This window comes from Strix uralensis, chromosome 10 (assembly GCF_047716275.1).
Source record: "Strix uralensis isolate ZFMK-TIS-50842 chromosome 10, bStrUra1, whole genome shotgun sequence".
Taxonomy (NCBI): domain Eukaryota; kingdom Metazoa; phylum Chordata; class Aves; order Strigiformes; family Strigidae; genus Strix; species Strix uralensis.
The window spans coordinates 24,007,702-24,032,336 of record NC_133981.1 but is presented as its reverse complement, the minus strand read 5'-3'; the positions used below and the strand labels follow the sequence as shown (position 1 = coordinate 24,032,336).

Below are 24,635 nucleotides of genomic sequence, written 5' to 3'. Positions count from 1 at the left end.
GTATCCTGTGGTGAGACAGCAGGTTGCCCCCCCTGCCACCCATGGAGGTCTATGGTGGAGCAGATACTGCTTTGCGGCATGTGGGAGGCCCCACACCGACCCAGGTGACTGTGCCCGAAGAAGGCCAGGACCCACTGGGAAGAAGGTCCCACTGTTGTAGTTTGGTGCTGGAGGGACTGCAACACGCGGGGGTGACCCACAGGCCTGTGGGAGTGACTCATGTCGGAGTTGGTTTGTGGAGGACTGTCTCCTGTGAGAGAGAGGCCGTGCTGGAACAGGGGAGGAATGCCAGGAGTTCCCCACCCCAAGGTGGAAGAAGCGGAGGGATCGACCACACCCCCTATTCCCTGCCCTCTGCGCTGCTGGGGGAGAGGTAGAGAGAGCGGGAGCAAAGCTGAGCCTGGGAAGAAGGGAGGGATGAGGGAAGGTGTTTTCAAGATGTGGTAATGCTTCTCATGGTCCTACTCTGTTAGATATTGTTGTTATTAGTGTCTGTATTAAATTTTATGTTCTTTTTTTCTTCGCCTGATGAGTTTATTTTTTGCCTGTGCCTTAAAGGATGAGGTCATCCCTTGCTGTCCTTATCTCAAGTTTCTGGGTCTTTTGCTTCCCTCCTTCCCTCCTTCCCTTCCTTCTCAATGCTGGGGGGGAAAGGGGGAGTGAGCAGCTGCGTGGTGCTCAGTTGCCGTCTGAGTTCAAACCATGACAAGACCTGAAGCTGCCTTATCGATCTCACCAATTAGGGTGCTGTACCTCTGGGATGAGAGATGTGGCAGCTGCATTTTACAGTGCTCTTGCAGCCAGCGGTATTGTGGAGTCATGGAATGGCTGTTTCAGCATGGTGAGGGGAGGGAGCAAAGCTGGGGACACCCTGAGTTCGATCCTGCACTGGAGGGTGTCGTGGTGCTTCCCAGCTCAGCAGCAAGGGCAAGCACTGTCCCTGGTCTGTTGGGAAACGGCTGGTGCCGGCAGCCTTGTAAAGGGCAGCACAGTGGAACCACCTGGTGGGGGTTTTACTTGCTCCCTTTGAAGGTGCTCCCCACCTCTGCTGCCGGCACAGCAGTGGGGAGGGTCACTGAGCAAGCTGAGCTGTGACCCCATCTCTCTAGCACAAACGCCAAAATTAAAGAGGGGAAGAACTCCCAAACAAATCCAAACCAAGCTTATGATCTGCCTTTTTGGTGGCATCACTGGGTTTCATCCAGCTTCTGTATCCTGAGAAGGAACCTGAGATTAGACAACTGCAAGTGATGAATAACATCTGCAAGCTACAAAATGTGGTGGTTTTCACCCAAACAGGGAAGCACAGGATGTACGAACAGTCACTGACAAACAGGTTGGCAGGAAAAGCCGAGCCCAGGTCTCCCGAGTGGTAATCCTGCCTCTTGGGCATATTCCCTTGCCTGTAGCCTCCAGCCCATGCCAAACTCATGTTAAAGCTTGCACAGGTTATATTTTTCATGTTCAGTAAAATGTGACTCAATTTGTACCAAAAACTTTCAGGATTCTCCCTCGACTGTCCCCCATGACTTATGTTTCCTTGAAAAACCACAACCCTCTCTAAGTACCTTAGAAATGCACCATAAGCATTAAGCCAATGCTAGACAATAATAAATGAGGCAAAATTACATGCCAGGATGTGCTGGTGATAATGTTTTCCACTGAAGACAGGAGCAGTGAAATTTTCCAGCATAACAACAGAGGCACTGTTCCCCCCGCCCTGTGCGAAACACAAGGGAACTCTACCTTACCACCCCACTCCCGTGCAGCCCTGCAAACCTTCACCCATCCGGTAACATCCCGTAGGTGACACACGAAGCCGCCCGTGTAGCACACCGAGATTGGCCAGCCCAGCGATGGCTGACCTTTAAATCCATCTTGTCTTGTCTGCGTGCCCAAGAGGAAGTCACATGTGTGGCACGAGCCTGACCCAGAAATATTGCAGGGAGTAGGATATTTTGTGCGAGTAAGGAAGGGCAGGGTCTGCAAGATGAATCACCGAAACAATAATTATCCTGAGGAAAAACCTTGGAGGGCGGATTAACCGTGATAACTGCCCTTTCAAGGTAACAACAATGCGAGCCGTCAGCTCTTCTCAACTGCGAGGAACAGAAAATGCTTTAGCACCAAACATAAAAATAAAAATGATGGAAGTTCGTAAGAAGAGATTGGCCAAGGAGGCAGCTTTCGCTTCCCAACTGCTCTGACTTCAGCCTGTGATTGTTATACAATCTGCCACAAGAATTGCTCCAAAAATTATTTTTAGCATACCAGTAGCTTTCAGTGAAAATAAATAAAGGGACAGACAGTTGCTATAAAGACAGGAAATAAACTTTAGAAACTTTAGCTTTTGGCTAAGCAGGGCAACTGAATTACACAGTTCCTGAGTGTGCATGATAGTCTCAGATAAGATGAACTCCAAGTGATAGTTTTCTTTCCTCCAATCAGCCCAGTTATAACATAATGGTCAGTGCTTTGTGATTGCTCCACACCTGGGACAAGCACCAAAGCCAGGAATCTCAGGGTGCTGCCGCCTCTGCCTGCATCTCCGGTATGCATTTCCCATGGCTGTATCGAAGACGGCTGCGATGTGCAGACATAGGTTTGCAGCCAGCAACTCCCTTTAACAGTAGCTGTAGTGCTATGCCACCTCCCTGTCCCTGGAGGCCCCTCTTGGCCATAACATGTTCCCAGAGCAGTGTCCCCCTCCTTCCCCCGCCCAGGCCAGCTGCTGCGCCCACCCTCCAGCTTGGCTTAGGCATAGGAACATTAGTGCCTCCTGAAGAAGTCGCGATAGCTCTGCTTGTATTGCACTTAAACTGCTCAGAGGAGCTTCAGGTATCCCAAAGACAGGCAGAGCCATGGTGGCAGTGAGGGAGGCTGGACATGACCTCCCACCAGAGGTGGGAAGAGGTGGCAGCACCTCCGGCCGCTGCAGAGCCACAGTGCCCGGGCAAACCATTAGTAATAATGATCTGCTGCTAATCAAACATTCACGGCACTGAAGGAGGAAAAAGTAAAGGCCTAATTCTGTCTCCCAACTGAAACAGTATTCAAATTTTTGTTAATGAGCCAACCTTTAGTTCAGCCTTGGCTATCTTATCTAAATGCTTCTAGCCACCATGTTGTCAATCAGCTGATCTCCAAAAGGAGGCAATATTTTGCTGCCTTTCAGTTTTTCAAGCAGTTACCTCCCTCAAGTCTGCTTTGAATATCAGAACTGCTACAGCCTTGTCTGTGCTTCGTCCCCATCTGCCTCCTGGGCTGGCAAAAGCAGTGACATTACTTCTGCAAATGCCACCTGGAGCAGATGCCTGGTGGGTGCTTCTCAGGGCAAAACCTGGAGCAAAAATCCCATCTAGGGTCACTCAAGCTCTGTACTGCACCTGAACAGAAAAGCTTGCTGTGTGACACTGTTTGGGGTAAATAACCAGAATTTGGAAGATGAAACTGCAGGCAATCCGTACTCTGCTTTAGAGGCAAAGGTTGCTGTATACAGAGCACGAGGCCTCATGTGCCCATGCACGTTCCTCACCAGGCACGGAGGAGGCTCTACCTTGCACGCAATCCGCGCTTACGAGGAATGTGCCCTCAGACTTGTACTGGTGTACGCTGAGGAAAGGCTCTTTCTGCTCTTCTCCGAGCGCGGCTGGATGGCTGCCAGCAGCAAACGCTGAGGTAGCCACGGGCAGTGGAACCGCACCGCTGAGGGGGAGAGAAAACTGGGAGAAGGTGCTTCTCAGACATGGTTCTTTTGCTCAGCTATTGAGGGCTCGAGCTTACAGTTGCCACAAAATTCTTGTGCCCTTTGCAACAGGAAGCCAATTTGTGGAGTAATTTTAATAATAAAATAAATAAAAGCATTTCCCTGTTCCAATGTGGATGCCTTTCCATCTCACTGCTCCTGAATTATGAGAAAGAGTAAATATGATGGTTGCAACTTACCATTGCTAAAACTGTTAACAGTTTTATATACTTCTGCTACAACTTGCTTCTGAGCTAGACAGCCAGCATCCTCTCATTGCTCCCTGCAAGCCTTCCCTGAACATCTTGGATGTCTGTTGTTTGGAGATGGGTCCATCAGCACTTGAAGATGCTATGGGGTTAAGGTGAGGTCAAATCACTTAAACATCATGCTATTTTATTTGCTTGTTTAGCTGTACATGGAGTTCCCTTCTGATCACAGTAACATCCCTCCCCTCTGTTTTTAATTTAAGGTTTAACAAAATGATTTTCATATTTTTATGTCCCCAAAACATAAAAAAATCACCTTCAAGCCACAGCCCTTCAGCATGGACTCCTGCCTCGCTCAGTGACAGAACGAGAGTAAAACATGTTATCAATTTGAACAGATCAGTTTCCTTTATGGTGGAATTGTTTTCACTGTGCTGTGATGTGTATTACAAAAGCCAAAGATATAAATGATCAACTGGAAGCTTGAATTAATTTTTCCTCATGTCTAAATTAGGAGAGTGAGTAATTGCTGCAGTAATCGCAAGCAGAGCCTGTTTATCAATGCCAGTGAATAATTGGCTATTAAACAATAGTGCACTTTGCCTTTGAAAATTCACAACACTAACAGGAAGCACACTGCCAGTTTTATATTAGCTTGATGATTGATGAGAGGAGTGGCAGGATTATAAACACAGTTTGGGGAAAAGCTTTGTGACATGTCTCCCCCAAAAGCATCCCTATGCCTAAAGAGTTATCTGTGCTGCAAGGATAAGCACACAGTGGGCTTAGATTACAGCATCTGAAGTCACAGGGCCAAAATAGCACAAGCCTAATTCTGTAATCGATCACTTTTGATTGCAGGCAGCCAAACACCATACCTAGAAAACACAGACAGGAGCTGCCTCTTGTTTTCTGTTTTTGTACATGCCACCCAGCCATTGCTCTGACCTCACCCTTTGTTCATAGCAGCATCTGGCCCTGTTATCTTCCTTATGCCCTCCCATTTTCCATGCCAAGCCTATCCTCTTCCCACCATGCTCCTCATCCCTTCCTTTGACAACTCTGGATTGAGTCCCTGTCCTCCTGGCGTACCACCCTCTCCACCCAGCTACACTGACCCCTCACCTCCACCTGCTTTTCAGTGCCACCACTGCATCTCTTTCCACTCCCAGCTGTTTCTGGACTCTGTGTGCTCATCCCAGGCACCCACAGCTGCTCCAGCTCTCAGGACCTCACCTGTGCTCTCTTCCTCTTCTGGGTGTCTTCCTTTCTCTGAGCTTCCTGGATCAGGAGCAGATATGGTGCAAATGGTTGGGGATCCCTTCTGTTCCTGCTGCTTCCAAGCCTTTTCTCTCGCCCATCCTCTCCCCATCCTCCTGCTCCATGCTTGATCCAAAGCTCTTTCTCCTCCTCCCAGATTCCCACATCCACTCTTGGTGGTGTCAGGTTCTGATGTGACAACCCAACCAGTTTCTTACGTTGGCATCTCCATATCCTTGTGCTTTCAACTGATCTGCAACTCTTGTTTGACTCTCTCAGTCACACTGAAATGGCTAATCTGCTGTTTTTCACTTAGCACTGCTCTTCCTTACATCTTCACTGTGCAAATTCCCTCTCTGGTCACTGCTCATCCAGATAATCAATTAGTTTTTCTTTCCTCCTCTGTTTGCAAACCTCTTCTCCCTGTCCTTCTCTCAATTTGAAAATTGCTCATTTGCTTTCAAGCTTCATTTCAGTCTAGTCTAGACTGCTTTCTCAGAGTCTGCCCTACTGACTTAATTTCACGTTTTTTTTTTCCCCTGAAGCTATTAACACAGCAGCAAATTCATTCTGTCTACCTCTCCGAACCCTCACCTTCCCAACTAAGCAGCTGTAAGATCCAGCTGAATCTGAAGAAATATATCTGCAACTCTGGCTGATGCAACTTCTCACTCATCAACCACTTTCTTCTCCTGGCTTCCCTGTTCTCCCAGGAAATACGAGCTGACTGGTTTTCCTCATCTCTGTGGTAGGGCACTGGTCTGTTCTCCCTTCCAACGACACCTCCATGCCATCTCAGTTTCTTTCCTCCCTTTTAATTCTAATTATCCCTAACTGTCCTCATTTAACCTTGAATTCTGCAATTTCCCCTTCACTGACATCCTTTAGCATCTCCTTTAAGATGTACCAAAAGGTCCTTGATTTCCCTCTTGTCCTTCCAGACACTGTTCCATCCCACAGCTCATTGCTGTTTATAGTATCCTGGTGTTCCTCCAACAGTTTCTGCCCCTCACATCTTACTGAAACTTCTCTGATCGAGGTCTCTCAAATCTTCTTACCAAGATTTCAGTCAGACGTTTCCTCTTTATCTTTCTTCATTTACTTTTAGCACTGTTGACCACACTCTTCCTGAGATCTTGTTCTCTGGATTCAGCACTCCTCATACTCTCCCTCCCATCACTCGTTCGGCACATTTGCTAAGTAGTCTTCTTTACCAGCCTTGAACAGGTCTTTTCTCCTACCATCTCATTTCCAGGAGAAAACCACCCACCAAACAGGACAGAAAACCCAAACTCATTTCCATGCATAAACAAACTCAATGACCACCTCTGCAGAGATACCTCCTGTTTTACTGCTCAGCTCCAGACCTGTCCATTCTGTCCAGATAAAAAGCACAGAATAGCAATAAAAGATCTTTCTGTAAGGTCTTCTCTTATTTAGATCTACTTTTAATTCAGGTTCTTCCTGACTGAAGCAAAGCTCCTGCCCATGCCTACCTATAACCCCACTTCCCCTCATTACTGACAGTATGACTACATGTGTCAGTCACTTCGCAACCCATCATGGCCTCCGATCTCTCTTCTAATGCCCAGTTTATGAATCCTCTCCTTCAAATGAGATTTAATTCTCTTGAAGTTTTTCTGCATTGGGTTCTAAGAACTGACAGCCTTTCCCAATGATCCCCTCAGTTGAACTCTCACTGTCTGATATCTTGATTAGACTGCCAGTCTCACAGCAGTCCAGCACTCTGCTGCAGCTAGTTTGTCACTGGCATTTTGACATACACTCCTCCTCTCGTGTCCCTCTTCTGACACCTCCTCTTCAGTATCAAGCGTAAGTCACTTGACTGCTTTCAAGACCCTTCATGACATGTTGTCGTTCACCAATAAGAAGCTGCTCTATGGCTAGTCCACTACAACAGCCTTTATCCCTCACTACCATATTTCCCATGAAGCGTCTTTCTCCTTCCTGGGTGCTGAATTCCCACTTAAGAGCTCCCTATGAATACTTGCAAAAGCACTTCACTCTTCTCCTACAGCCACAACAGCTGCTCACCACACTGATGATCATGGTTTCCGTTTTTACTCTTGTGTCTTCCACCCTCATCTTCTACTTACATAATAATGTTTTTTTTGGGGATGGGACCCTTTTTCTTCTCAATTTGTAGATGATACTGCAGAAAGGCAACCTACTGAACAGATAGGTCTATATCACCATCAAGAAGCCGTGGCTTGCAAAGCACTGCAATTTGTGGAAGATGGAATTATCAGAGTCTTCTCCTACCACACATCCATTATCAAACGTATAAATCCTCCCAGCAATCCTTTCAGTCTGTGCCCTCTGCTCAGTCAGAGTACAATGCTAACACTTTTCAAATGGCCCTTACTCTCTGGTCCACAAGAAAATAATTTCACAAGAGCATAGGCTTCTGAGATGTCTAAAGGGTTTGTGTGTGCACTTGCACACCTCCTGGCCATGGCTTTCAAATGCTTCCCAGGAAGTCTCCAGTAAAGGCTGAATTTCTTTGTGTTTTTTCAGGCTTTCCCTTCTGATGAGCACCACTGCAAACTCCCTTTCTGACAAGGGCACTTGCTCAAACTAGACCAGTGAGAACATGGCTTGAAAGACATCTCAACCTGAACTACAAGTTAAAGGTTACATCTGGAAGTCCCTCCTAGCTCAGAGAGCAGACACCAAATATTTTGCTTAACCTCTGCAACTATAGGACAGTCTCGGACCAACACATGAAGTTTGTTAGAAAAAATAACAATTTTGGCAGATGGACACTAGAACCAATAATTAAGCTGCTGAGTGTCTCACCTGGCCATCAGAGAGATGACCCCACCTCTAGTTCCAGCCTCAGTGACATCCAAGTGGCCGCACAGGAGCTGCAGCAGGAGGGCAGGGCAGCACTGCTGATGCCACATAAATAACCTTTAGTTTTCTAATGCCAAGTCTGTTCATCTGGCTTACGTCAGCAAGGTCTGCTGAAGTCAGTGAGGCCAGAACAACCCACGACCACCAAACCCCTAGCCCAGACTTCCCCAAACAACCCCTAGCCCTTGTGGCCTGGTAGTGGTTTGCATTTTACATGTTACATCTTCTCAACTGTACAAAGTACATGCTAGGACTCGACCATGTTGTCTTCTGTATTGTTAGACCCCCAAGAGTTTACAATTATGTTTAATACCTTTAATTTATTTACTCCACAATTACTGCTTGGAAACGTATAACTGGAGGGCTGCGTGGCTCACTCTGAAGATGTTACCAGGCCTGTGGTAAAGAGATGTGCTTTAAGTGTCGGTACTAGCAACCTTTCCAAAACCATGAATTAGCTTAGTCAGCTGTTTTCCTTGAACACATTTTTGACAGATCAGTTAATATTGTTTACATAATTTTAAACTGAATATTGAATGCAAGCCTATTTTGCCTTACATCTTGACATAAAATATCCGTCTGCGTAGGTAGATAGGGAAAAGTTCCTGGCTTTGCAAGGAGATAGGAAATTATTGATAAGAGCCCTGGTATCTGCAATACAATACCCTTTTCTAGGGTTCACAGAATTCCCCCAAAGCTCTCGTATTAGCAAAGGCTGTTTGAACAAACTTGGCTGGAAAACAAAATCAAGTTCAGTACTTTTCCTCTATTTTTTTTTTTTTTACCTGCAGTGCTATTTTAAGACTAGTTTTATGGTTACAGTTTAGACAATGGCTAAAACAGAAGGGAAAAAAATGACAATATTTCATAAAGTTTATGTGTCTTGCTCGTTAACTCACACCATGATATCACAGTGGCCTTGTGCATTTCTAGTGACACCTTGACATTAGCCTTGTAAAAGTGCATCTCAAAATCTTTGAATAGAGGAAAAAAAGGGAAGCTTCATTTTGGAAAAAGACAGGTTTTGAGTTCTACCATTTTAACTATAATTACAGTGTTATTAATCTCATCAATAGTAGTAATAGTCTCAAAATATCTTCTGCTGATTGTCAGATTTGTAAATATGTGTTAGTCCAAGGTCAATCTTCATCAGAACAAAAAGTAAACCTGTGTCTTCCTGCGCCTTCCTCCCCATCATTCCATTTTCTCCACCCTTTCTCTCCTTCCTGCCGTGAACATGAGTTTGCTTCCCCTGATCTCCACATGATTTCCTCATGCTATTTGTTACCCCTTCCCATACACAATTTTGTGACTCCGCCCTGCGCACATTCAGGGAATAGACAACACCCTTGTTGTCCACGCTGCTGTTCTCCACCCAGCCACACATGCTATCTGCTTTGCACATCACCGTGCTCACCATCAATTTGTCCAACAAAGAGCTCATGTTGCTTTTGCAGCAACTGGTGCCAAGCACAGCTCTGTTCCATCCTCCTCCTCACTCACAGCCCCAGCACTGTAAGCAACTGTCAGAGTTCAGCATATTCTGTGGCAAATCACTGGTACCCATCAGGTTTTGTCACCAAAAGATACACAAGCAGGACTTCTATATTCAACACCAGCTGGCAAAGATGCATGTTTTACATCCAGTTTTGCAACCCAGCTCTCTTCCCTCCATGCGTGCTGTTGCTACTCCATCTCTCTGTAGACTTGGGGAGAATCTGATGGCTTTGGAAATACCTTCTTTTACCAGCATCTGTAGCTCTCTGGTTCTTACACTGCCTGGAAGACTGTGTCATATTTGCTGGACCAGATCCACGGTGTTTAAGACCTTTTTTGGCAAGAAATAATCTGCTTTGACAGCTTATCTTTTCACCTCTGTGTCCGTTAATAAATGTGTAAAGGAAATGTCGGGTCTTCTTTTTTTTTTTTTTCCCTTAAAAAAAGGCAAAAATAGTATTTGCCTAAGCACATATTGTGATAACTGAGAAATACTATTTATTGCAAATTCAAGTTACTGTCCAGTGTGTTTGTAATGAGTAACTTCTTATGGGATGGAATCATAAAAGTCTCCCCAAGAAGCTGTGCAGGGAAAAAGAAAAAAAAAAAAAAAGAAAGAAAAAAAAGCCTGGATGAGCAGCATGCCTGTGAACAAATAGTTGTGTTTATACCCGTCAGGGAACAAAAGGTAAAAAGAGAAAAAAATGAGCCATTGTAGGACTGGAGGTCTCTGCGTGATGTGCAATGGGCACCTGGTGGCACCTGCACATTGTTTGAGGGAATAGAAGATGCAGACCAGTGGGATTCATGTGCTTAGCTCAGAATGACTGACAAAAAGAGGTTTGTTTCTCTGATTCTGCTATTGATGTTAAGGATTACTGTTTGAGAGAGGAACTTACTCCATGTATATTAATCATTAGCTCCTTCTCTGGTATGTGCAGCAAGGGCAGGGTCCAAACTCCAAGCAGTCAACGTGGTACCCAGGAGGGTACCACCATGCAGCCATAGGCAAGGTTAAGCCTGACCCCATTTTGGAATATAGCCCCAACACCAGGCCTGGTGTGTGCACACATGTGCCTAAGGAGCTTGGGAAACCACTCAGAGTGCAGCCACAGCAAGTTACCTAGTCCTAGAGATAGCACAGAAAAGAGATCAAGGCATTTTCAAAATAGCACATGAACAACCTCCAAGTTCTCCTGCCTGTAGTTTTTTTAATGCTTAATAGAATTGATGTTCATGTCTTTACATAGGGAGACTTCCTCAACTCTGAGACTCAAAACCTACAGTTTTGCCCCAGAAACAAGGCTGGATGGAGTTCACTAGTTCAGGCTTAGAGCAGCTTCATCAACTCATTCCTTTGGCTTTAACATGAAGTATTCCTTCATCTGTACTTAAAGAGTCAGAGAAACCCTGGACTTAAAGACCTGTGCCCAGCTCCAAGAGCCAGCAGACACGTCAGAGCCTACAGCAGAGGGGTGCCTGCCTGGGCACTTGCACACAGACAGAGCTCTGCACCAGATTGACATAAAATAGCTTTATCTTCCAAGTCACTGAATAGCCAGTAGACTCTTAAATCATCCAAACAGAACAATTCTCTTCTTACTCCAAATCTTCTACTGGCTTCTAGTCACACACCGCTCACCTCGTCCGGCTGCTATAACACTGCGCCAGTGAATTACTAACCGGATGAAGCTGCAGGTAATTAGCTCCCAGGTACATGTGCTTGCCTAAACTACTCCTGCCCGCTGGCTTGTGTTAACTGCTGAGGTCACCATCTTCCTGCCTTGGATGGGCCACACCTCAGGGGGACCTGAGCTTCCCTCTCAAAGGGTGCAAACCTCCTCTGGGTTTCTCACCCCCCTGTCCTGAGCTTACCAGACATCTGTTTACATCACCAAGGCGATTGATCACAAGGCAGTTGACCACAACAAGGCACATGTCACCTTTTTATTGCCCCAAGTGTTCAAAACCAGACAAGACTTACTCTGGAAACCCACCCCAGCCTGGTGGCGCGGTCAGCCCTGCCAGGCAGGGAAGGTGGCTCTCGCCCTTCTTGAGCTCTGACCTGCCGCAGCTCCTTACGTAATTTACTCCTTGCAGAGAGAAACTCTGCGGCAGGCTATTTATTGCTCATTTTGAAGTCCCATGAATACATCTGTAAATTGAGAAGTTACTGTGGTTGCTGATGATATGATATATTGCAGGAGTGGGCCAAGAAGAGCCCAGAAAATTAACTGGCTTTGTGAAGGTTTTTTTATTTATTTATTGTATTTTTCTAAACACCCTTTTAGGAGGTAGGAGATTCTTAATACAGGGAGGGTTGGTATATTAACCTCACATTTTTTCTACTGAAAGGACTCTCTAGTCTGACTTCTACAGGAGATTGTTTTGACAACAAAACAGTGCAGCTATGATTAGCCTGATAAAAGGGAGCCAGAGTTGGAGTATTGATGGTATGTGCATCTAGGATCTAGTTACAAAATGGGCTTTTAACCACATTCTCCCTTGTGAATTCATGTTATCAGAGGCCATCTTAAAAAAAAAAAAAAGACAGACAACCTTTCTTTTTCATTTTATGTGGGTATGTTTCTTGTATTCCTTTATGCTTATGAAAACTGAGACATTAATAACATTGACCAGAACCACACACTGAGCAGACAGGCACTGTGCAAACTTCCTTACTTAGCGTCACTAACCCATGCCTGTGCAGAGACCTGGAGCAGCAGTGAACCTCTTTGACTAGAGGGACATATTGGATCCAGTTGTGGTTTTGTGGGGGAGTCCAGAAGGATTGTATCGAGACCAATAGACTTTTCGAGCTTCTTTTTTTAATCTAATTTATTTTGAGAATACATTTTCAGAGCTGATTAGCTAGCGTACTAAATCATTGCACTGCCTAACCCCAAAAAGCAACCCTGACAAACAATTAACAATAGAAACACCATTGTGGCAACTAGTGATGGATGGCTCGAGGGTGTAGCTTGGGCCTAGCCTTTGTTCAGAAGAAAGTTGCTGCTGCTAAATAAAGAAATGGGTAGTAAAAGGTGAGAGTGAACAGATCATATCTGGAATAAAACTATTTTCTCTACTTGGGGGTATGTTTCCTCATAGCAGCAAGCATCTCAGGAGAGACAGGCGAGCCCCATGGATCAGGGCGGGCTACAAGTCAGAAAGCCACGCACCAACCCTCCTTCTGCCATAGCCTGGAATGAAACAGTCTCTCAAAGTTTCTCCTCTTTCGCTATGGGCAAAATACGGGATCTGCTTGCCTGCAGGCTGGGCGGTGAGGTGGGTGACTGTTCTCTCCCAGGGTACACATTCAAGACTTGTACATAGGACCTGTAATTTCAGGCCTGCAGAGACCCTCTGCCTCGCTCTGACCTCCCACGTTCCTCCGAGCTCTGCCGTGAGCGCCCAGCTGGATATCCTGGCTGCTCTGCCAGCCCGCACGGAGCAAGAGCTGTACCCTGGCCCGGCCAGGCTGCCTGGTGTCTGCTCGGTGGGCTGCTGACCACACACCGGGTGCATTCCCCAGAAGCAGGGTGAGCGTGACTCCCCCAGCTGCCTCAGACTCTCTCTCATACAGTCAGACTAATGTGTTTGGAACAGGCCTGCCACATTCCAATGATGCCACTTTTGGAACAGGCCTGCCACTTTCCAACTGCGCTTCATGGAGCAGCAAAAGCTGCCTTGTAAATTCCTGCAAAGAGACCGCAGGGTTCTTCCGAGTGAAGAATCCAGAGAGCTGGATTTCTACCTGCAGACATCTTCTTATGAACCAGGAGCTCTGGGGTTTCTTTTTAACCCTTTTAAGAGCACACTTTCAAGTTCATCTCTATTGCCACAGGCAATTTCCTGATTCCGACTTTTCTGTCATTAACTTCTAACCGTTGTTCCAAGTTTTGTGTTAATTTACCAATTTGCCTATAACATTGCTGTACTCCGCTAAGAGAAATAGAATAATTTATCATAATGCCTCATATTGATTTTATTATGCAGAGATTAGAAAGTAATAAATATAAAGACATAGTGTAAAAGAGAAAGCTGGATATATATGCACTGTAAAACAGATGGTAGGTAAAGATTAGTTACTACAGACCACTGGAAAGACCACATGGTTGGAAGGGCCATTTAAGGTCTACAACATTTTAAACGGTGATTAAAATGTTTGAGAAACTTTGCCAAACAAGACAAACTACCCTTCTCTAATCTGCACAGGAATGTTATTTTATGTATGCTTCACATGCGCATGCACACGTGCACACATGCTCACATACATCTAGGTCACAATTTTTTTAGGAACAGAGTAAAAAAAAGTAATTGATTAGTCCAGTAAATTATTTACTTTAATTTTCTGAGGAGGCTTTGCCATTTTCTGCTCTTACTGAACCCTAAGACTACAATTTGCTCAGCCTTGACCTATCCCATACCCCTGTGCCATGTTAAACAGCCGACTTGCTGAGGTTGAATTAGACAAAATATCTCTAGTTTCAGCATCAGAAATACAAAAAAACCTAAAAATGAAGCCTAAAGAGCTCCTGGACCGTGTTTGATGTGCCAGATCACCATAGTGGGGAATATGGACTGAAGCTCTGATGCAAATTTAAAATGATGTCCCAGTTATTTTAGTGTTCAGAGATTCACTTTGGGGGTAGATTTATTCTTCGGAAAGCAGGTTTAGTTTCAGGATGAGACTCCTGAGATTTTTTGTGCCCTTTTCTGCACAAGGACTATTGAACCAATGTGACCAATTGTACTAAGAGCAACAAAAAAAGCAACAAACCCCACCTCCACCATGTGTTCCTGAGTCCTCTTCAGCAGCAGCTCTACTGCTCACCTGCAGTATTTTGGTGGTTTTTTTGGGTTGCCCTAGCCCTTAGGAGCCCAAGTGCTGGATCAGGACATCATTGAACTGAGCTATATATGGAGCAAAAATAAAAACCTTCATTCACAGCTCTGCACAGGCAAAATACATGCTTTGGTGACTGGTTACAATGACCGGGCATGTTCTGACACTTAGAAAACTTCAGCTTGATGTGCAAAGAGGACAGTGCACGGAGCACATCTATGTTTCCTTCGAAAAATGATAAAACTTATGTTTTACCACCGCTTCATACAGGACATCCCACCTTGCCTAAACCACTGGCCTATATACCTCACATCTCTGTCTGCATTTGCCGCAGGAGCGTGTTGTGTTCAGGCTACGCCAATTCCCTGGTTTTGGAAAACCCTCTGGTTGTTACCCGCATGTTCCCATGGCTTCCCCACACACGCAGCCGGTGGGGGTGCCCGTGCACACTGCGGGGTGCCTGTCCCAGCATGACAGTGTCAATTCGGTATGGTCCTTGCTGATCGAAGGAGACAATAGACAAATGCAAATTGGAATAATGCCTTTCTCTTGTCTTTTAACAGCAATTTCCTTTTCTGGGGGCTTTCCCTCCCTCCCTAAGAGGATGTGCCCTAAGCCTTGAATTTACTTCTCATTCCTATATGCTGCTTTATATTCCCACGGATGGGGCTGCGCGCTCTGGCCCGCTGCCTTGTATCCGCTGCGGGGTGCGCTCCGGGGCTGGGCGCCCGCTTTGGTCCACCTGAGGCTGCAAAAGCCTTGCGGCAGCTACTCCCAACGCCCTCAGGTGCCGGGGGCTGCCGGCTCTGCCCGCCGCTGCCCGCTTTGGCCGCTCTGCCCTGTCTCCCCTCCGCTGCCCGCTCTGCCCGCTCTTCGCCGGCTCTGCCCGCGCGGTGCCGTGGCTGCTGCCCGCCGCGCCCGCCAGGTGACGCTGTGACAACGAGTTTGCGGCCGGGCCGGGCCGGGCCGAGCCCGCGGGGCGCGGGGCCGCCTCCCACCACCGACACCCCAAATTCCAGCTCCTTCCCCGCGCAGGACCCAGGGCCGGCCGGTCGCTGGCTCCGGCTGCCCGTGGGAAGGCGGGAGGCTGCCGTCTGCTGCGAAAGCATCTGCTGCCCCGGGACACCCCGAGCGATGGGGGGGGGGGAAGAGGAGAGAGGGGGAGCCCCCTCCCTGCCCCGGGCTCTCCGCAGGGACAGGCTCGGCCGCACTTGCTGCCCACTCCCCGCTCGGGGGGTTCGGGGGAGCGGCGGGGCAGGCGGCGGGGCCGGGCGGGCGCACCGGCGGGGTCCGCTCCGCTCCGCCCGCTGCCCCGCGAGAGGGGCTTCAAGCTGGCTTCCTAGGAGGGATCCTGAGGGCCTTTCACTGGATTTTTTTTTTCAGAAAAACACTATCAGCAGAACAATTCCCGCACCACACCCCTGTTATCATTTAGGTAACCTCCCTGTTTGAAATATTTTAAGTGGATAATAAAATAGTCACCATATCCGTGTAAATTCCCGCAACGAGGAACCGGGATATTCCTCTCGGCCGGGCCGGCCCACCCGCGGCAGAAGGGCGGCTCTGCGGAGCGCCCCGGCAGCCGCAGCCGCCTGCTTCCCCCGTGGGGTCGGACCCGGCGCGGCCAGTCCCACAGACACCCGGTGTGAGCCCGCTGCCATCGGGGCCCGGCGGGACGCCCGGCTGCCAGCGGCTGAGCGTCCCCGTCCTGTCATTAGAAGGATCGATCAAAAAAATAAGTGGAGAGGGCACTGCAGGTACACGGCCGCGGCGATTGGGCAGCACGGGGCTTTTCCAGTGCCCGCCGGTGGCGGTACCACCCAGCCCGACCCGGTCCGGGACGCAGCGGCGCTCCCGGGCGCGCCGCCGGGGATGCTGCGGGCTGCCCGGGGCTCGCCCCGCCGCGCCGGTTCGTCTGGGCTCGGCAGCCGGGAGGGAGAGTAGCAGCACGTTACACGCGGGGAGGCAGAGCGAGGGGAGGAGCGTCGGGGCCGGGGCAAAGGCATAAAACCAGCTCCAGGTGCTCGGCAGCCCCGGCGAACGGGCGGCTATCGCGGAGTAAAAACTTCAGCCCCCCCCCCCCTCCCCCTTCCCCGCCCCGTCCCCGGTGCCGGCCGGCGCGGAGCAGCGCGGGGTGCGGGCCGAGCGCGGCAGCCCCATGCCGCCCGGCGGGCCGGGGCCAGCCCCGGGGGCACCCCCCGGTGACACCCCCCGGAGCCCCTGCCGCTTTCCCCCGGGCCGAGCCCCCAGGAGGAGCCGCGCTCTCCGCCCGAGGAGGATCGCTGTCAGCCTCCTTGCAGGCAGGTGATCTGTCTGCCATTTCTGGTTGCCCTTCTTCCCACCTCCCCCGCCTTTCTTCCCCCCCGGCTGGACAACTCCCTCCTTTGGAGAACACGCCCAAGTACTGAAGAAGAGAGAAAGGGAGGGAAAAAAAAAAAAAAAAAAAGAAGAAGAGAAAGGGGGGGAAGAGAGAGAGGGAGATAGTTAACATTGAACCTGGGGGGAGCGCCCGGAGCCGCTGGCGCTCAGGAGGATCCCGCAGCCCCGTACATCGCCGGCAACAACGCGCTGCGTGTGACAGGCGTCCAGATCCGGGATAAGCGAGGGAGCGGGGCAGGCGCAGCGCCGGTGCGGGGCGCGGCGGGAGGGGGCCATGGTGAGCGGGCGCGGGGGCCCGGCGGCGCGCAGCGGCGGGCGGTGCGGGGCGCGGCGGGGGCTGCCCCTCTCGGCCGCGCTGCCCTGACCCGCGGCCGCGCCGCCAGGAACGGCCCCGGCCCGCGCCGCGGCGGGCATCGTTTCGCATGTTGGGCTGAGACACGGCAAGCAAGGAATATGAACAGGAAAACAAGGCGCTGGATCTTCCACATCTTCCTGAGCCTGGGGATTGTGTACATCAAGATCGGGTAAGTAACTTTTTTCTTTTTTTTTTTTTTCTCCCCCCCCCCCCCCCCTCTTTTATAACAATTGCGCTCTCTCTCGCTCTCAGCCTAACCTGCCCAGACCTGTTACTATTTAACTCGGGAAGACTCAAAACCCAGTGATGATGGTGGTGATCACGATTAAATAAGACAGGCAGAGCCCCCGCACCTCTGAGCGACCCTCGGGGGCGCAGCCTCCGGCGGGGCGAGGTGGCGGCCCCCGGCGACTTGCGGAGCCGCGGGGGGACCCGGGCCACCCCCCGGGGCATCCGGCCCTCCTCCGCCCCTGCCTGCGGTCCCCGGTGCGGGGTGCCGCGGCCGCCCTGGCCCCCGCCCGGCTCCCGCAGCTACCTGCCGCCGCCCGCAGCCCGCGGCGGGCCGCCGCTCCCCGCACGGAGAGCCCTCGGCGGCTGCAGCCGGAGGAGACGCCGCCGCCCGCACCGAGAGGGGAGCGGGGCGGGGGGCGGCTCTCCGGTCCCGCAGCATCCCCGGCCCGGCCCGGCCCGAGGTGCCCGCCCAGGTGCGCCCGGCTGCGGGGGGAGGCGGCGCAGCCCGGGGGCTGAGAGCGCGGGTTATCCCCCTCCCTCCCTCCCTCTAACTGTTCAACAGGAGAGGGAAAACCCTCCCAGCCCGTTGCCTGTGCGTGGCCCGGGCACGCAACGCCGCTGCATGAGCTTTAATTTACGAATGAGGAAGTTGGGTCCCGTTTTGGCAGGAGCCCACGTGCTCCTTATCTCTGCTTTGGCTGGGGAGAGAGGGAGAGGGAGAGGGAAACGACAGGGGGAAGAGGCGGGTGTTTTCCGGGGGCACCTGCCAAAGCCGGGCCCTGCAGCACGGGAAGGCGTCAGGGTGCTGCGGCCGCCTCCGGGATGAGCCTCCCCTCAGCCACCCCTGGTGTCTTGTCGTTGCAGGGGTTTTTCCTCTGTGGTGGCCCTGGGAGCCAGCATCATCTGTAACAAGATCCCGGGTCTTGCCCCCCGGCAGCGGGCGATCTGCCAGAGCAGGCCCGACGCTATTATCGTCATCGGGGAAGGGTCCCAGATGGGCATCAACGAGTGCCAGTTCCAGTTTCGCAACGGGCGCTGGAACTGCTCTGCCCTGGGAGAGAGGACCGTCTTCGGGAAGGAGCTGAAAGTGGGTATGTTGCCTCTCTGCTCGCTGCTGACCAGCTCCCACCCGCGCGACACCAAACGGGGGCACGCGGGGAGCGTCACGGGGCACAGCTCTTGGCACGGGGAAAGACCAGGTAGCTCACAGCGCTTGTGCCAGCCCGGGCAGGACTGTCACCCTGAGCGTGGTCACCTGGGTGCTGTCCTTACCAACACGACAGACATCTGTGCTTCCTCCTAGCAGGGCACCTGCCGTGCCCCTTGCTGCGGTTCGGGGAGGCACTTCCACATGCGTTAGCTTCCACCACAGTAATTTCGCTGTCCTGCTCTCACAAATCCGTTCTGAAAGGTTTTCCATTTGTGTGCACGGGACAGCAGCCTTATTCATGTATTTGAGGATGAGAAAAAGGTGTTTGGTTCTGCTTAAAGGTAGTGGCCAGAGACAAAATGCTGACCGGGGTTAGAATTACGCTTCTGGGGTGCAGGTGATTCCACAGCACTGAAAACACAAAGACTGAGGAAAAGTGTTTTCCAAATACAGGTATAGCCATTTTTAGAGCCGTCATTGAAAACTAATCTCTCACAGTACGGCATTCTGCATCCAGAAGTTGAAGTTGTGATCTATGGTTTCCAGCCTTGAGGTCTTTCTGCCTCCTCCCCATCTAAAATGTAGATGCAAAACCCAGAAAACCCATCAAATAATGCTTAGTGTGATAGAAAACATGGATATTTAATGAGAACAGAAGAAGTGACTGAGGAGAGAAGCTAGAAGAGCCCCGAGCAGTCACACAGCAGCTGTGCCTGGCTTCTAGCTTGTCGGGAAACCCCCTGGACTGGACTGGCTCCAGGCACTGTTTAGTCATATACGGACAAATGGCAGGATACAGCCCTAGTACCTCATTCCTTGCATTCTCACGAAAAGCAGAGATACAGCCTTGCCACTCTGCTTCGGGACCCCTGAGAATCCCTGGCTTTAACTCAACCTATATTTTATCACATCCGTGCATGTTGATATGTGTGTTTTCAAAAACTTACAGATATTTAAGGAAAGAACGGAAAGAGAACAAAACAAATTTGAAAGCCCTGTGTGAGTTACCGATCTTTCAACACCTTTGATAATCAGAGTGAGTCAAGTAGGGAATGTAAAAACCACCCTGCATGACATTGTGAAACATCTGAAAATGGACCATTTATTCAGATTAGCTCATTGTTTCTATTCCTTGAGCTGAGCTGTTCCTGTCAGTGATCCATGCAAGTGTTTGCCACTTATGTCAGTGAAGAGTCCATTTGGATGGCTGACAGGTTTGGCCTCATTTAGTCTAAGAGTAACATTTCCTTAAACAGAAAATGTGAGAAGGATTTCTTCTTCTCCAACAAATCATAAAACTGCAGAGTTATTGTGGTCTGTTGTATAAACATGCTCTCAGTTCCTTCCCCCCCTCCCAAAATTGAATTATTTAGCTAGCAGGTTATATTTAGGTCCTTTTAAAGAAAGTCAATATTAAAGGAAGTAGACTTTGATCTGTCTTTGAGGTGATAACTCTTAATACGTTCTATCTATCCATTACGAGGCTAAGATGGATAGGGCAAATTCATCGCTGGTTTCGGAACACAGTCGAGTATTGAATGGCATCCAAATTATAAAACTCATTTAAAGAATAACCAAACCCTTCAAATTTAAACAGGTTATGCATTTACATGTGCACATAAACTTTGATAAAATTCACACAGGTTTGAAATGTGCAATAGTGAATTTTACTTGCACGCAAGACATGCATGGTGTTTCAAGGATAAAAATACTCAGGCCCTCAAACACCGTGAAATATTATAATGTAATCACTCCTGCTCAGGTTGTCTCCTTGTTCTTCTGCTTCTTCCCTATCAGCACGTATAGAAACCTAGAATATCTGACACAGCTCCTCTTTCTATGGCTGTAAGGAAAAAGCATCCGATCCCTACATTTATCCCTCTTGCCCTTAGATCTCTGCGTCAGGGTGTGCTCTAGGTTACCATTCAGAGAAATAGAGGCTAATATTTTGCTCTGGTTAAAAAGGGTAAAACCTACATGCCATAAAGCTGTAAGTCAAATTGGGTGCCCACAAACAGGAGATCAGGCCTGCGTCCCTTACACTAAACAGGAAAGAGAGAGAGACGTGTGACATGAAGAATGATATACCCTACAGGACGTATTTTAAGGTTACTGTGCACAAGAATAATCCTGTAGCTTTTTTAATTACCAGAAACAGCTCTAGATTCTCAGTCCTTTGACATGGTGTGTATTACAAAATACTATTCAAACAGCAACTAATACATTAGTACCTTTTATAGCATTCAAAGACTGATTATATTTCTCAGCCAGTTGCATCCTTAAAGTTATTACCTCGGAAGTGCGCAGGGCACCTTTGTCTTGCCACTTGCAATAAAGACAGTGGGCCACACATGACCTCATTCCGCTCTCTCTATTAGAGGCTTTGCTCTGCCTCTGGAGTGGCACTGATGTACTCGCTCTATGATTAGGATATGACTTCAGAATGACAGTAATGTGGCTCGCCTTGCCACTGCACTGCTGAACGTGTGCAGTGAGCACAGTCTAATATCAATTTGGGAGGACGTGCTTAAGTAACTTATGCTAATAGAATTTGCGTGTGTTAGTCCATACAAATAAGTTCCCTTGGATACCACAGATTGTTGTGAACTATTTCCTGACGCATGATTTTGATGGCACACCAAGCTAAATCTCTTCAAAACCGTGTTTCATTACTTTTACCTTTACTGGGTAATCTGTTTTATGAATGTTGTGCCAATGTACCCGAATTATTTAAAATCTCTTGTTGACACTGCAAGGTGATTCAGGAGGCCCAAGTTCTTCTCGTGGTTCTGCCACTGTGGGGCTGAGGGACGGTGGCACTCTCCTCCTCCTCTGTTCTCTTTTCCCGTTTTTAAAATGGCAACAGGGATGCTAGCCTTGGTGAAACACTCTGAAGTCAGTAGAAGGAAACCATCAAACAAAATTTTCCTGTTCTGATCTATAGCATGTGTGTATCTGTATTTTAACAAATTCACATTTAATCCATCCTCCAGCAATAACTTAGTTGTAGAGTTACAGTTAGCAACCGTTTAAATTCATCCATTCTTCATACGTCGTATTTGGGATCACAGAGTTGAGTTCCCAGCTCGTTATAGCATGCTTCCCACCAATGCACAGCATATATTCTCTGTTTCTTGTGTCATTTTAATCTAGTTTGTCCTTCAAAAGAGAGTCTTCCCTACTGACATACTGTGGATATCTTATCACGACAGCTGGTGACAATAGTGCCAATAACATGAAGAGAAATAACGGAGTAAAAGCAACATCAGTTTACTCCAGCTGAGGACTTGGTCCTATTATGACAGGAAATGATAAAGTCACAATCAAGATCAACACAAGGATTTTTTTTCTAGACAGTTCTGTAGACACCTTATTAATAATGTAAAGTCACAAAGAGAATTTTTAAAATAACCATGGAGATGACGCAATGCTGCAATTTGGACACGTTAAAATACAAACATATTTATTACAGTGGTCATCAGTTCTGTTCCTGAAGATGGCCACAATCAAAACCAAGGTTTTAAAGCAGGAGAGGCCAAAAAACTCTGGGCCACCTCTCCTCAGGTGAAATGTGCTTCAAGCCTAAACATCTGAGCAACCAGAGATGCCTCTGAGAGAATCTGAAAATCAGATTTGGGCTCTGGTGGATCACAGAAAGAGCAAGCGCTATGGCGAAGGTTTTTCATCAGGTGCCTTAGTAGCCCACTTTGCAGTGTGCCACCTTGTGAACAGGTAGTTAACAGTCACTTTGCTGTTTGTGATAATCACAGGCCAAGGAGTATCCATCTCAAATAATTGCCTTAGGATACACATACATTTCGTGGTATCTAGAGGACAGCATCATATTGGCATCATAGGGCAAAAATAAAAAAACTGTGTCTTTTTGTCATAACTGAGCAGCACTGTCACTATTAAATGTGACTTCCCAAGTAAAAATAATACAAACTGCTTGACTGCATCTTTACAAAGTGACAGAGCAAAGTGGAAACTCATTGCAGTGCAGATCTATGAAAAGAAAGGCACTACAGCCTTGCAGGTGTCCCGGACCCTGCATGGGAGAGGATGGAGGGAATCACCCAAGGGCTATGAAGACACATGGTGGTCTCTGAAGAGCATTACAGCAAAATTGGTTTCAACCAAGTTTTCATCCCGGTCTTACTCAAATGCATCAATTCTTTGGTTTCTTTTACACTGAAAAAGGTTTCAGTGTAAGCCCCTTGATACCTTCATCCATCTGACAGTACTCATGAACAAGCAAAGCTGAAATCAAAACACGAATCCACATGGACAAACTGGTTTTAAAACTTTTAAGCACAGCAGGCCAACTCAGCACCTGTGTATGCTGTGTGCAGTGCCTTTGACTCAGGGATCATTACAGGTGTACCCACATGTACACACTGTAACGAGGCGGTTAGTTTTCCTTTATACAGTACACTATTAGCCCTACACTGCCCACTGGGCTGAATTTAGCAGCGATTTATTTTCCTTATATTGAAATAAACTTTTCTTCTGTGGTTTCCACAACGTAAAGGAAGAGGGGACATTCCCACTCTTGCCTGTTGAAACAAAAAAAAAATAGGCGTTGGAACGGGCTGCCCAGGGAGGTGGTGGAGTCCCCATCCCTGGAGGTGTTCAAGAGGCAGGTCGACATAGCGCTGAGGGATCTGGTGTAGTTGGAAACCGTCAGTGCTGGGTTAACGGTTGGACTAGATGATCTTCAAGGTCTTTTCCAACCTATATGATTCTGTGATTCTGTGAAATTACAACTATCCTACAAGCCAAACCCTTAACTCATTCAGTAGCTATCAGGAACTATTTCTTTTGCTAGCATGCAAAAGAGAACAAGATCTAGCTCATTCTCCTGTCTGGTCTGGTAGAGTTAAAAGAACAATAATGGAGTAAAACTTCCATTTTGTCACTGTGTTAAAGACAAACACTTTTGAAAATATCCTGGTACAGGTGTGTTCAAGAGAGAATTTCATCTTCTATCATTTTCTAGAGCTTTTTGATTTTAAATACTGGTGTAGTCTCTTGTGTCAGGTTTTAAAGTCTGATTCTTTGAATTATAAAATAACAGACCAAGTAAATCACCACGATCATTATGAAAATGCTTGCTGTTTTTATATTGCATGCACAAACCTGTGGGAAACTAGGTTCTAAGTGATGCCGCACTGTTTGGAGCGGTCAATATTTAGAAGAAAGATTGATAAATATTCTGTTTTCTGAACCAGTGGTGTTACAAAATCCCGAGATATACAGAAAAGAAATACTGTAATTAACACAAGTCTTGCTATCTACTCAAGCAAGGTCAGAATTTGCATTTCTGCCCTAAGTTTCCAGCCCTTGCAACCAGTTTTTAATGTCAGTACCTTGCACGAGAACAGTTATTTGCAGGCAAAACAGAGGCCAGGCTGAAATATGTCCTGAACATCCAAAACCCAGCATGCTGCTTTATGCCAAAAAGTCAATCTTTCTCAGCAGGGACTGTCACAGTAAGATAAAACATTGCCCCAAGGTCACTGCAGTTGGAATTCCCATCAGAAGGTTTTCATACCTGCCTTCGGATGTGTCTTGTGAGTACATGTTTCAGAGAAACAGAAAGATTACATTTCATTGAAAGGTAGAAGAGCTATCTCCTCGCACAGGGTCAGTATGTGGCATTTTCTAAAGTTAAGGCAGTGGTGTGGAGGGGTCAGAGCTGTCTGAGAAGGGGAAGCTGCTGTTTGAACTCCAAAATACTGGCTGTGATTTTGGTAATGCACATGCCCTGAGTAGTAACTTTGTAAGTTTAAAAAGGGTATTTTCAAAAATAATCACTATACATGGAGTGTTTCCAAGAATTTCATGTGTTGATGAACAAACGAACTTGTGAAAGTGGGCAGTGACTAAACCCCCCAAAGTCTCTTAGAGCAGCAATTCTACTTATTTTATTTATCGGTACTAATCTTTGCAAAGAACATGCTGCTGATTTATAGGGAACTGTCGTTTTCATTTCAAGTCAGTACAATATTTCAAGGCACCAAACCCCTCAAAACCTTGAATGATTACAGAAGGGGGAAGAAAAATAAGAGGGGGATACTTCA

General features: G+C 47.9%; 2 protein-coding genes across 2 annotated transcripts in view; both read left to right on the top strand.

The window, feature by feature from the left end:
- The window catches only part of LOC141947550 (uncharacterized), a 491,575-nt gene that overhangs the window by 106,642 nt on the left and 360,298 nt on the right, over nucleotides 1–24,635 (top strand). The window lies entirely within an intron of this gene.
- Nucleotides 16,928–24,635, top strand: part of WNT7A (Wnt family member 7A) — a 39,355-nt gene continuing 31,647 nt past the window's right edge. The window contains exons 1-2 of the mRNA XM_074879016.1: nucleotides 16,928–17,340; nucleotides 18,267–18,493. Coding sequence (XP_074735117.1) covers nucleotides 17,270–17,340; nucleotides 18,267–18,493 — 298 coding nt within the window. The 5' untranslated portion in view covers nucleotides 16,928–17,269. The remainder of the gene's footprint in view (nucleotides 17,341–18,266; nucleotides 18,494–24,635) is intronic.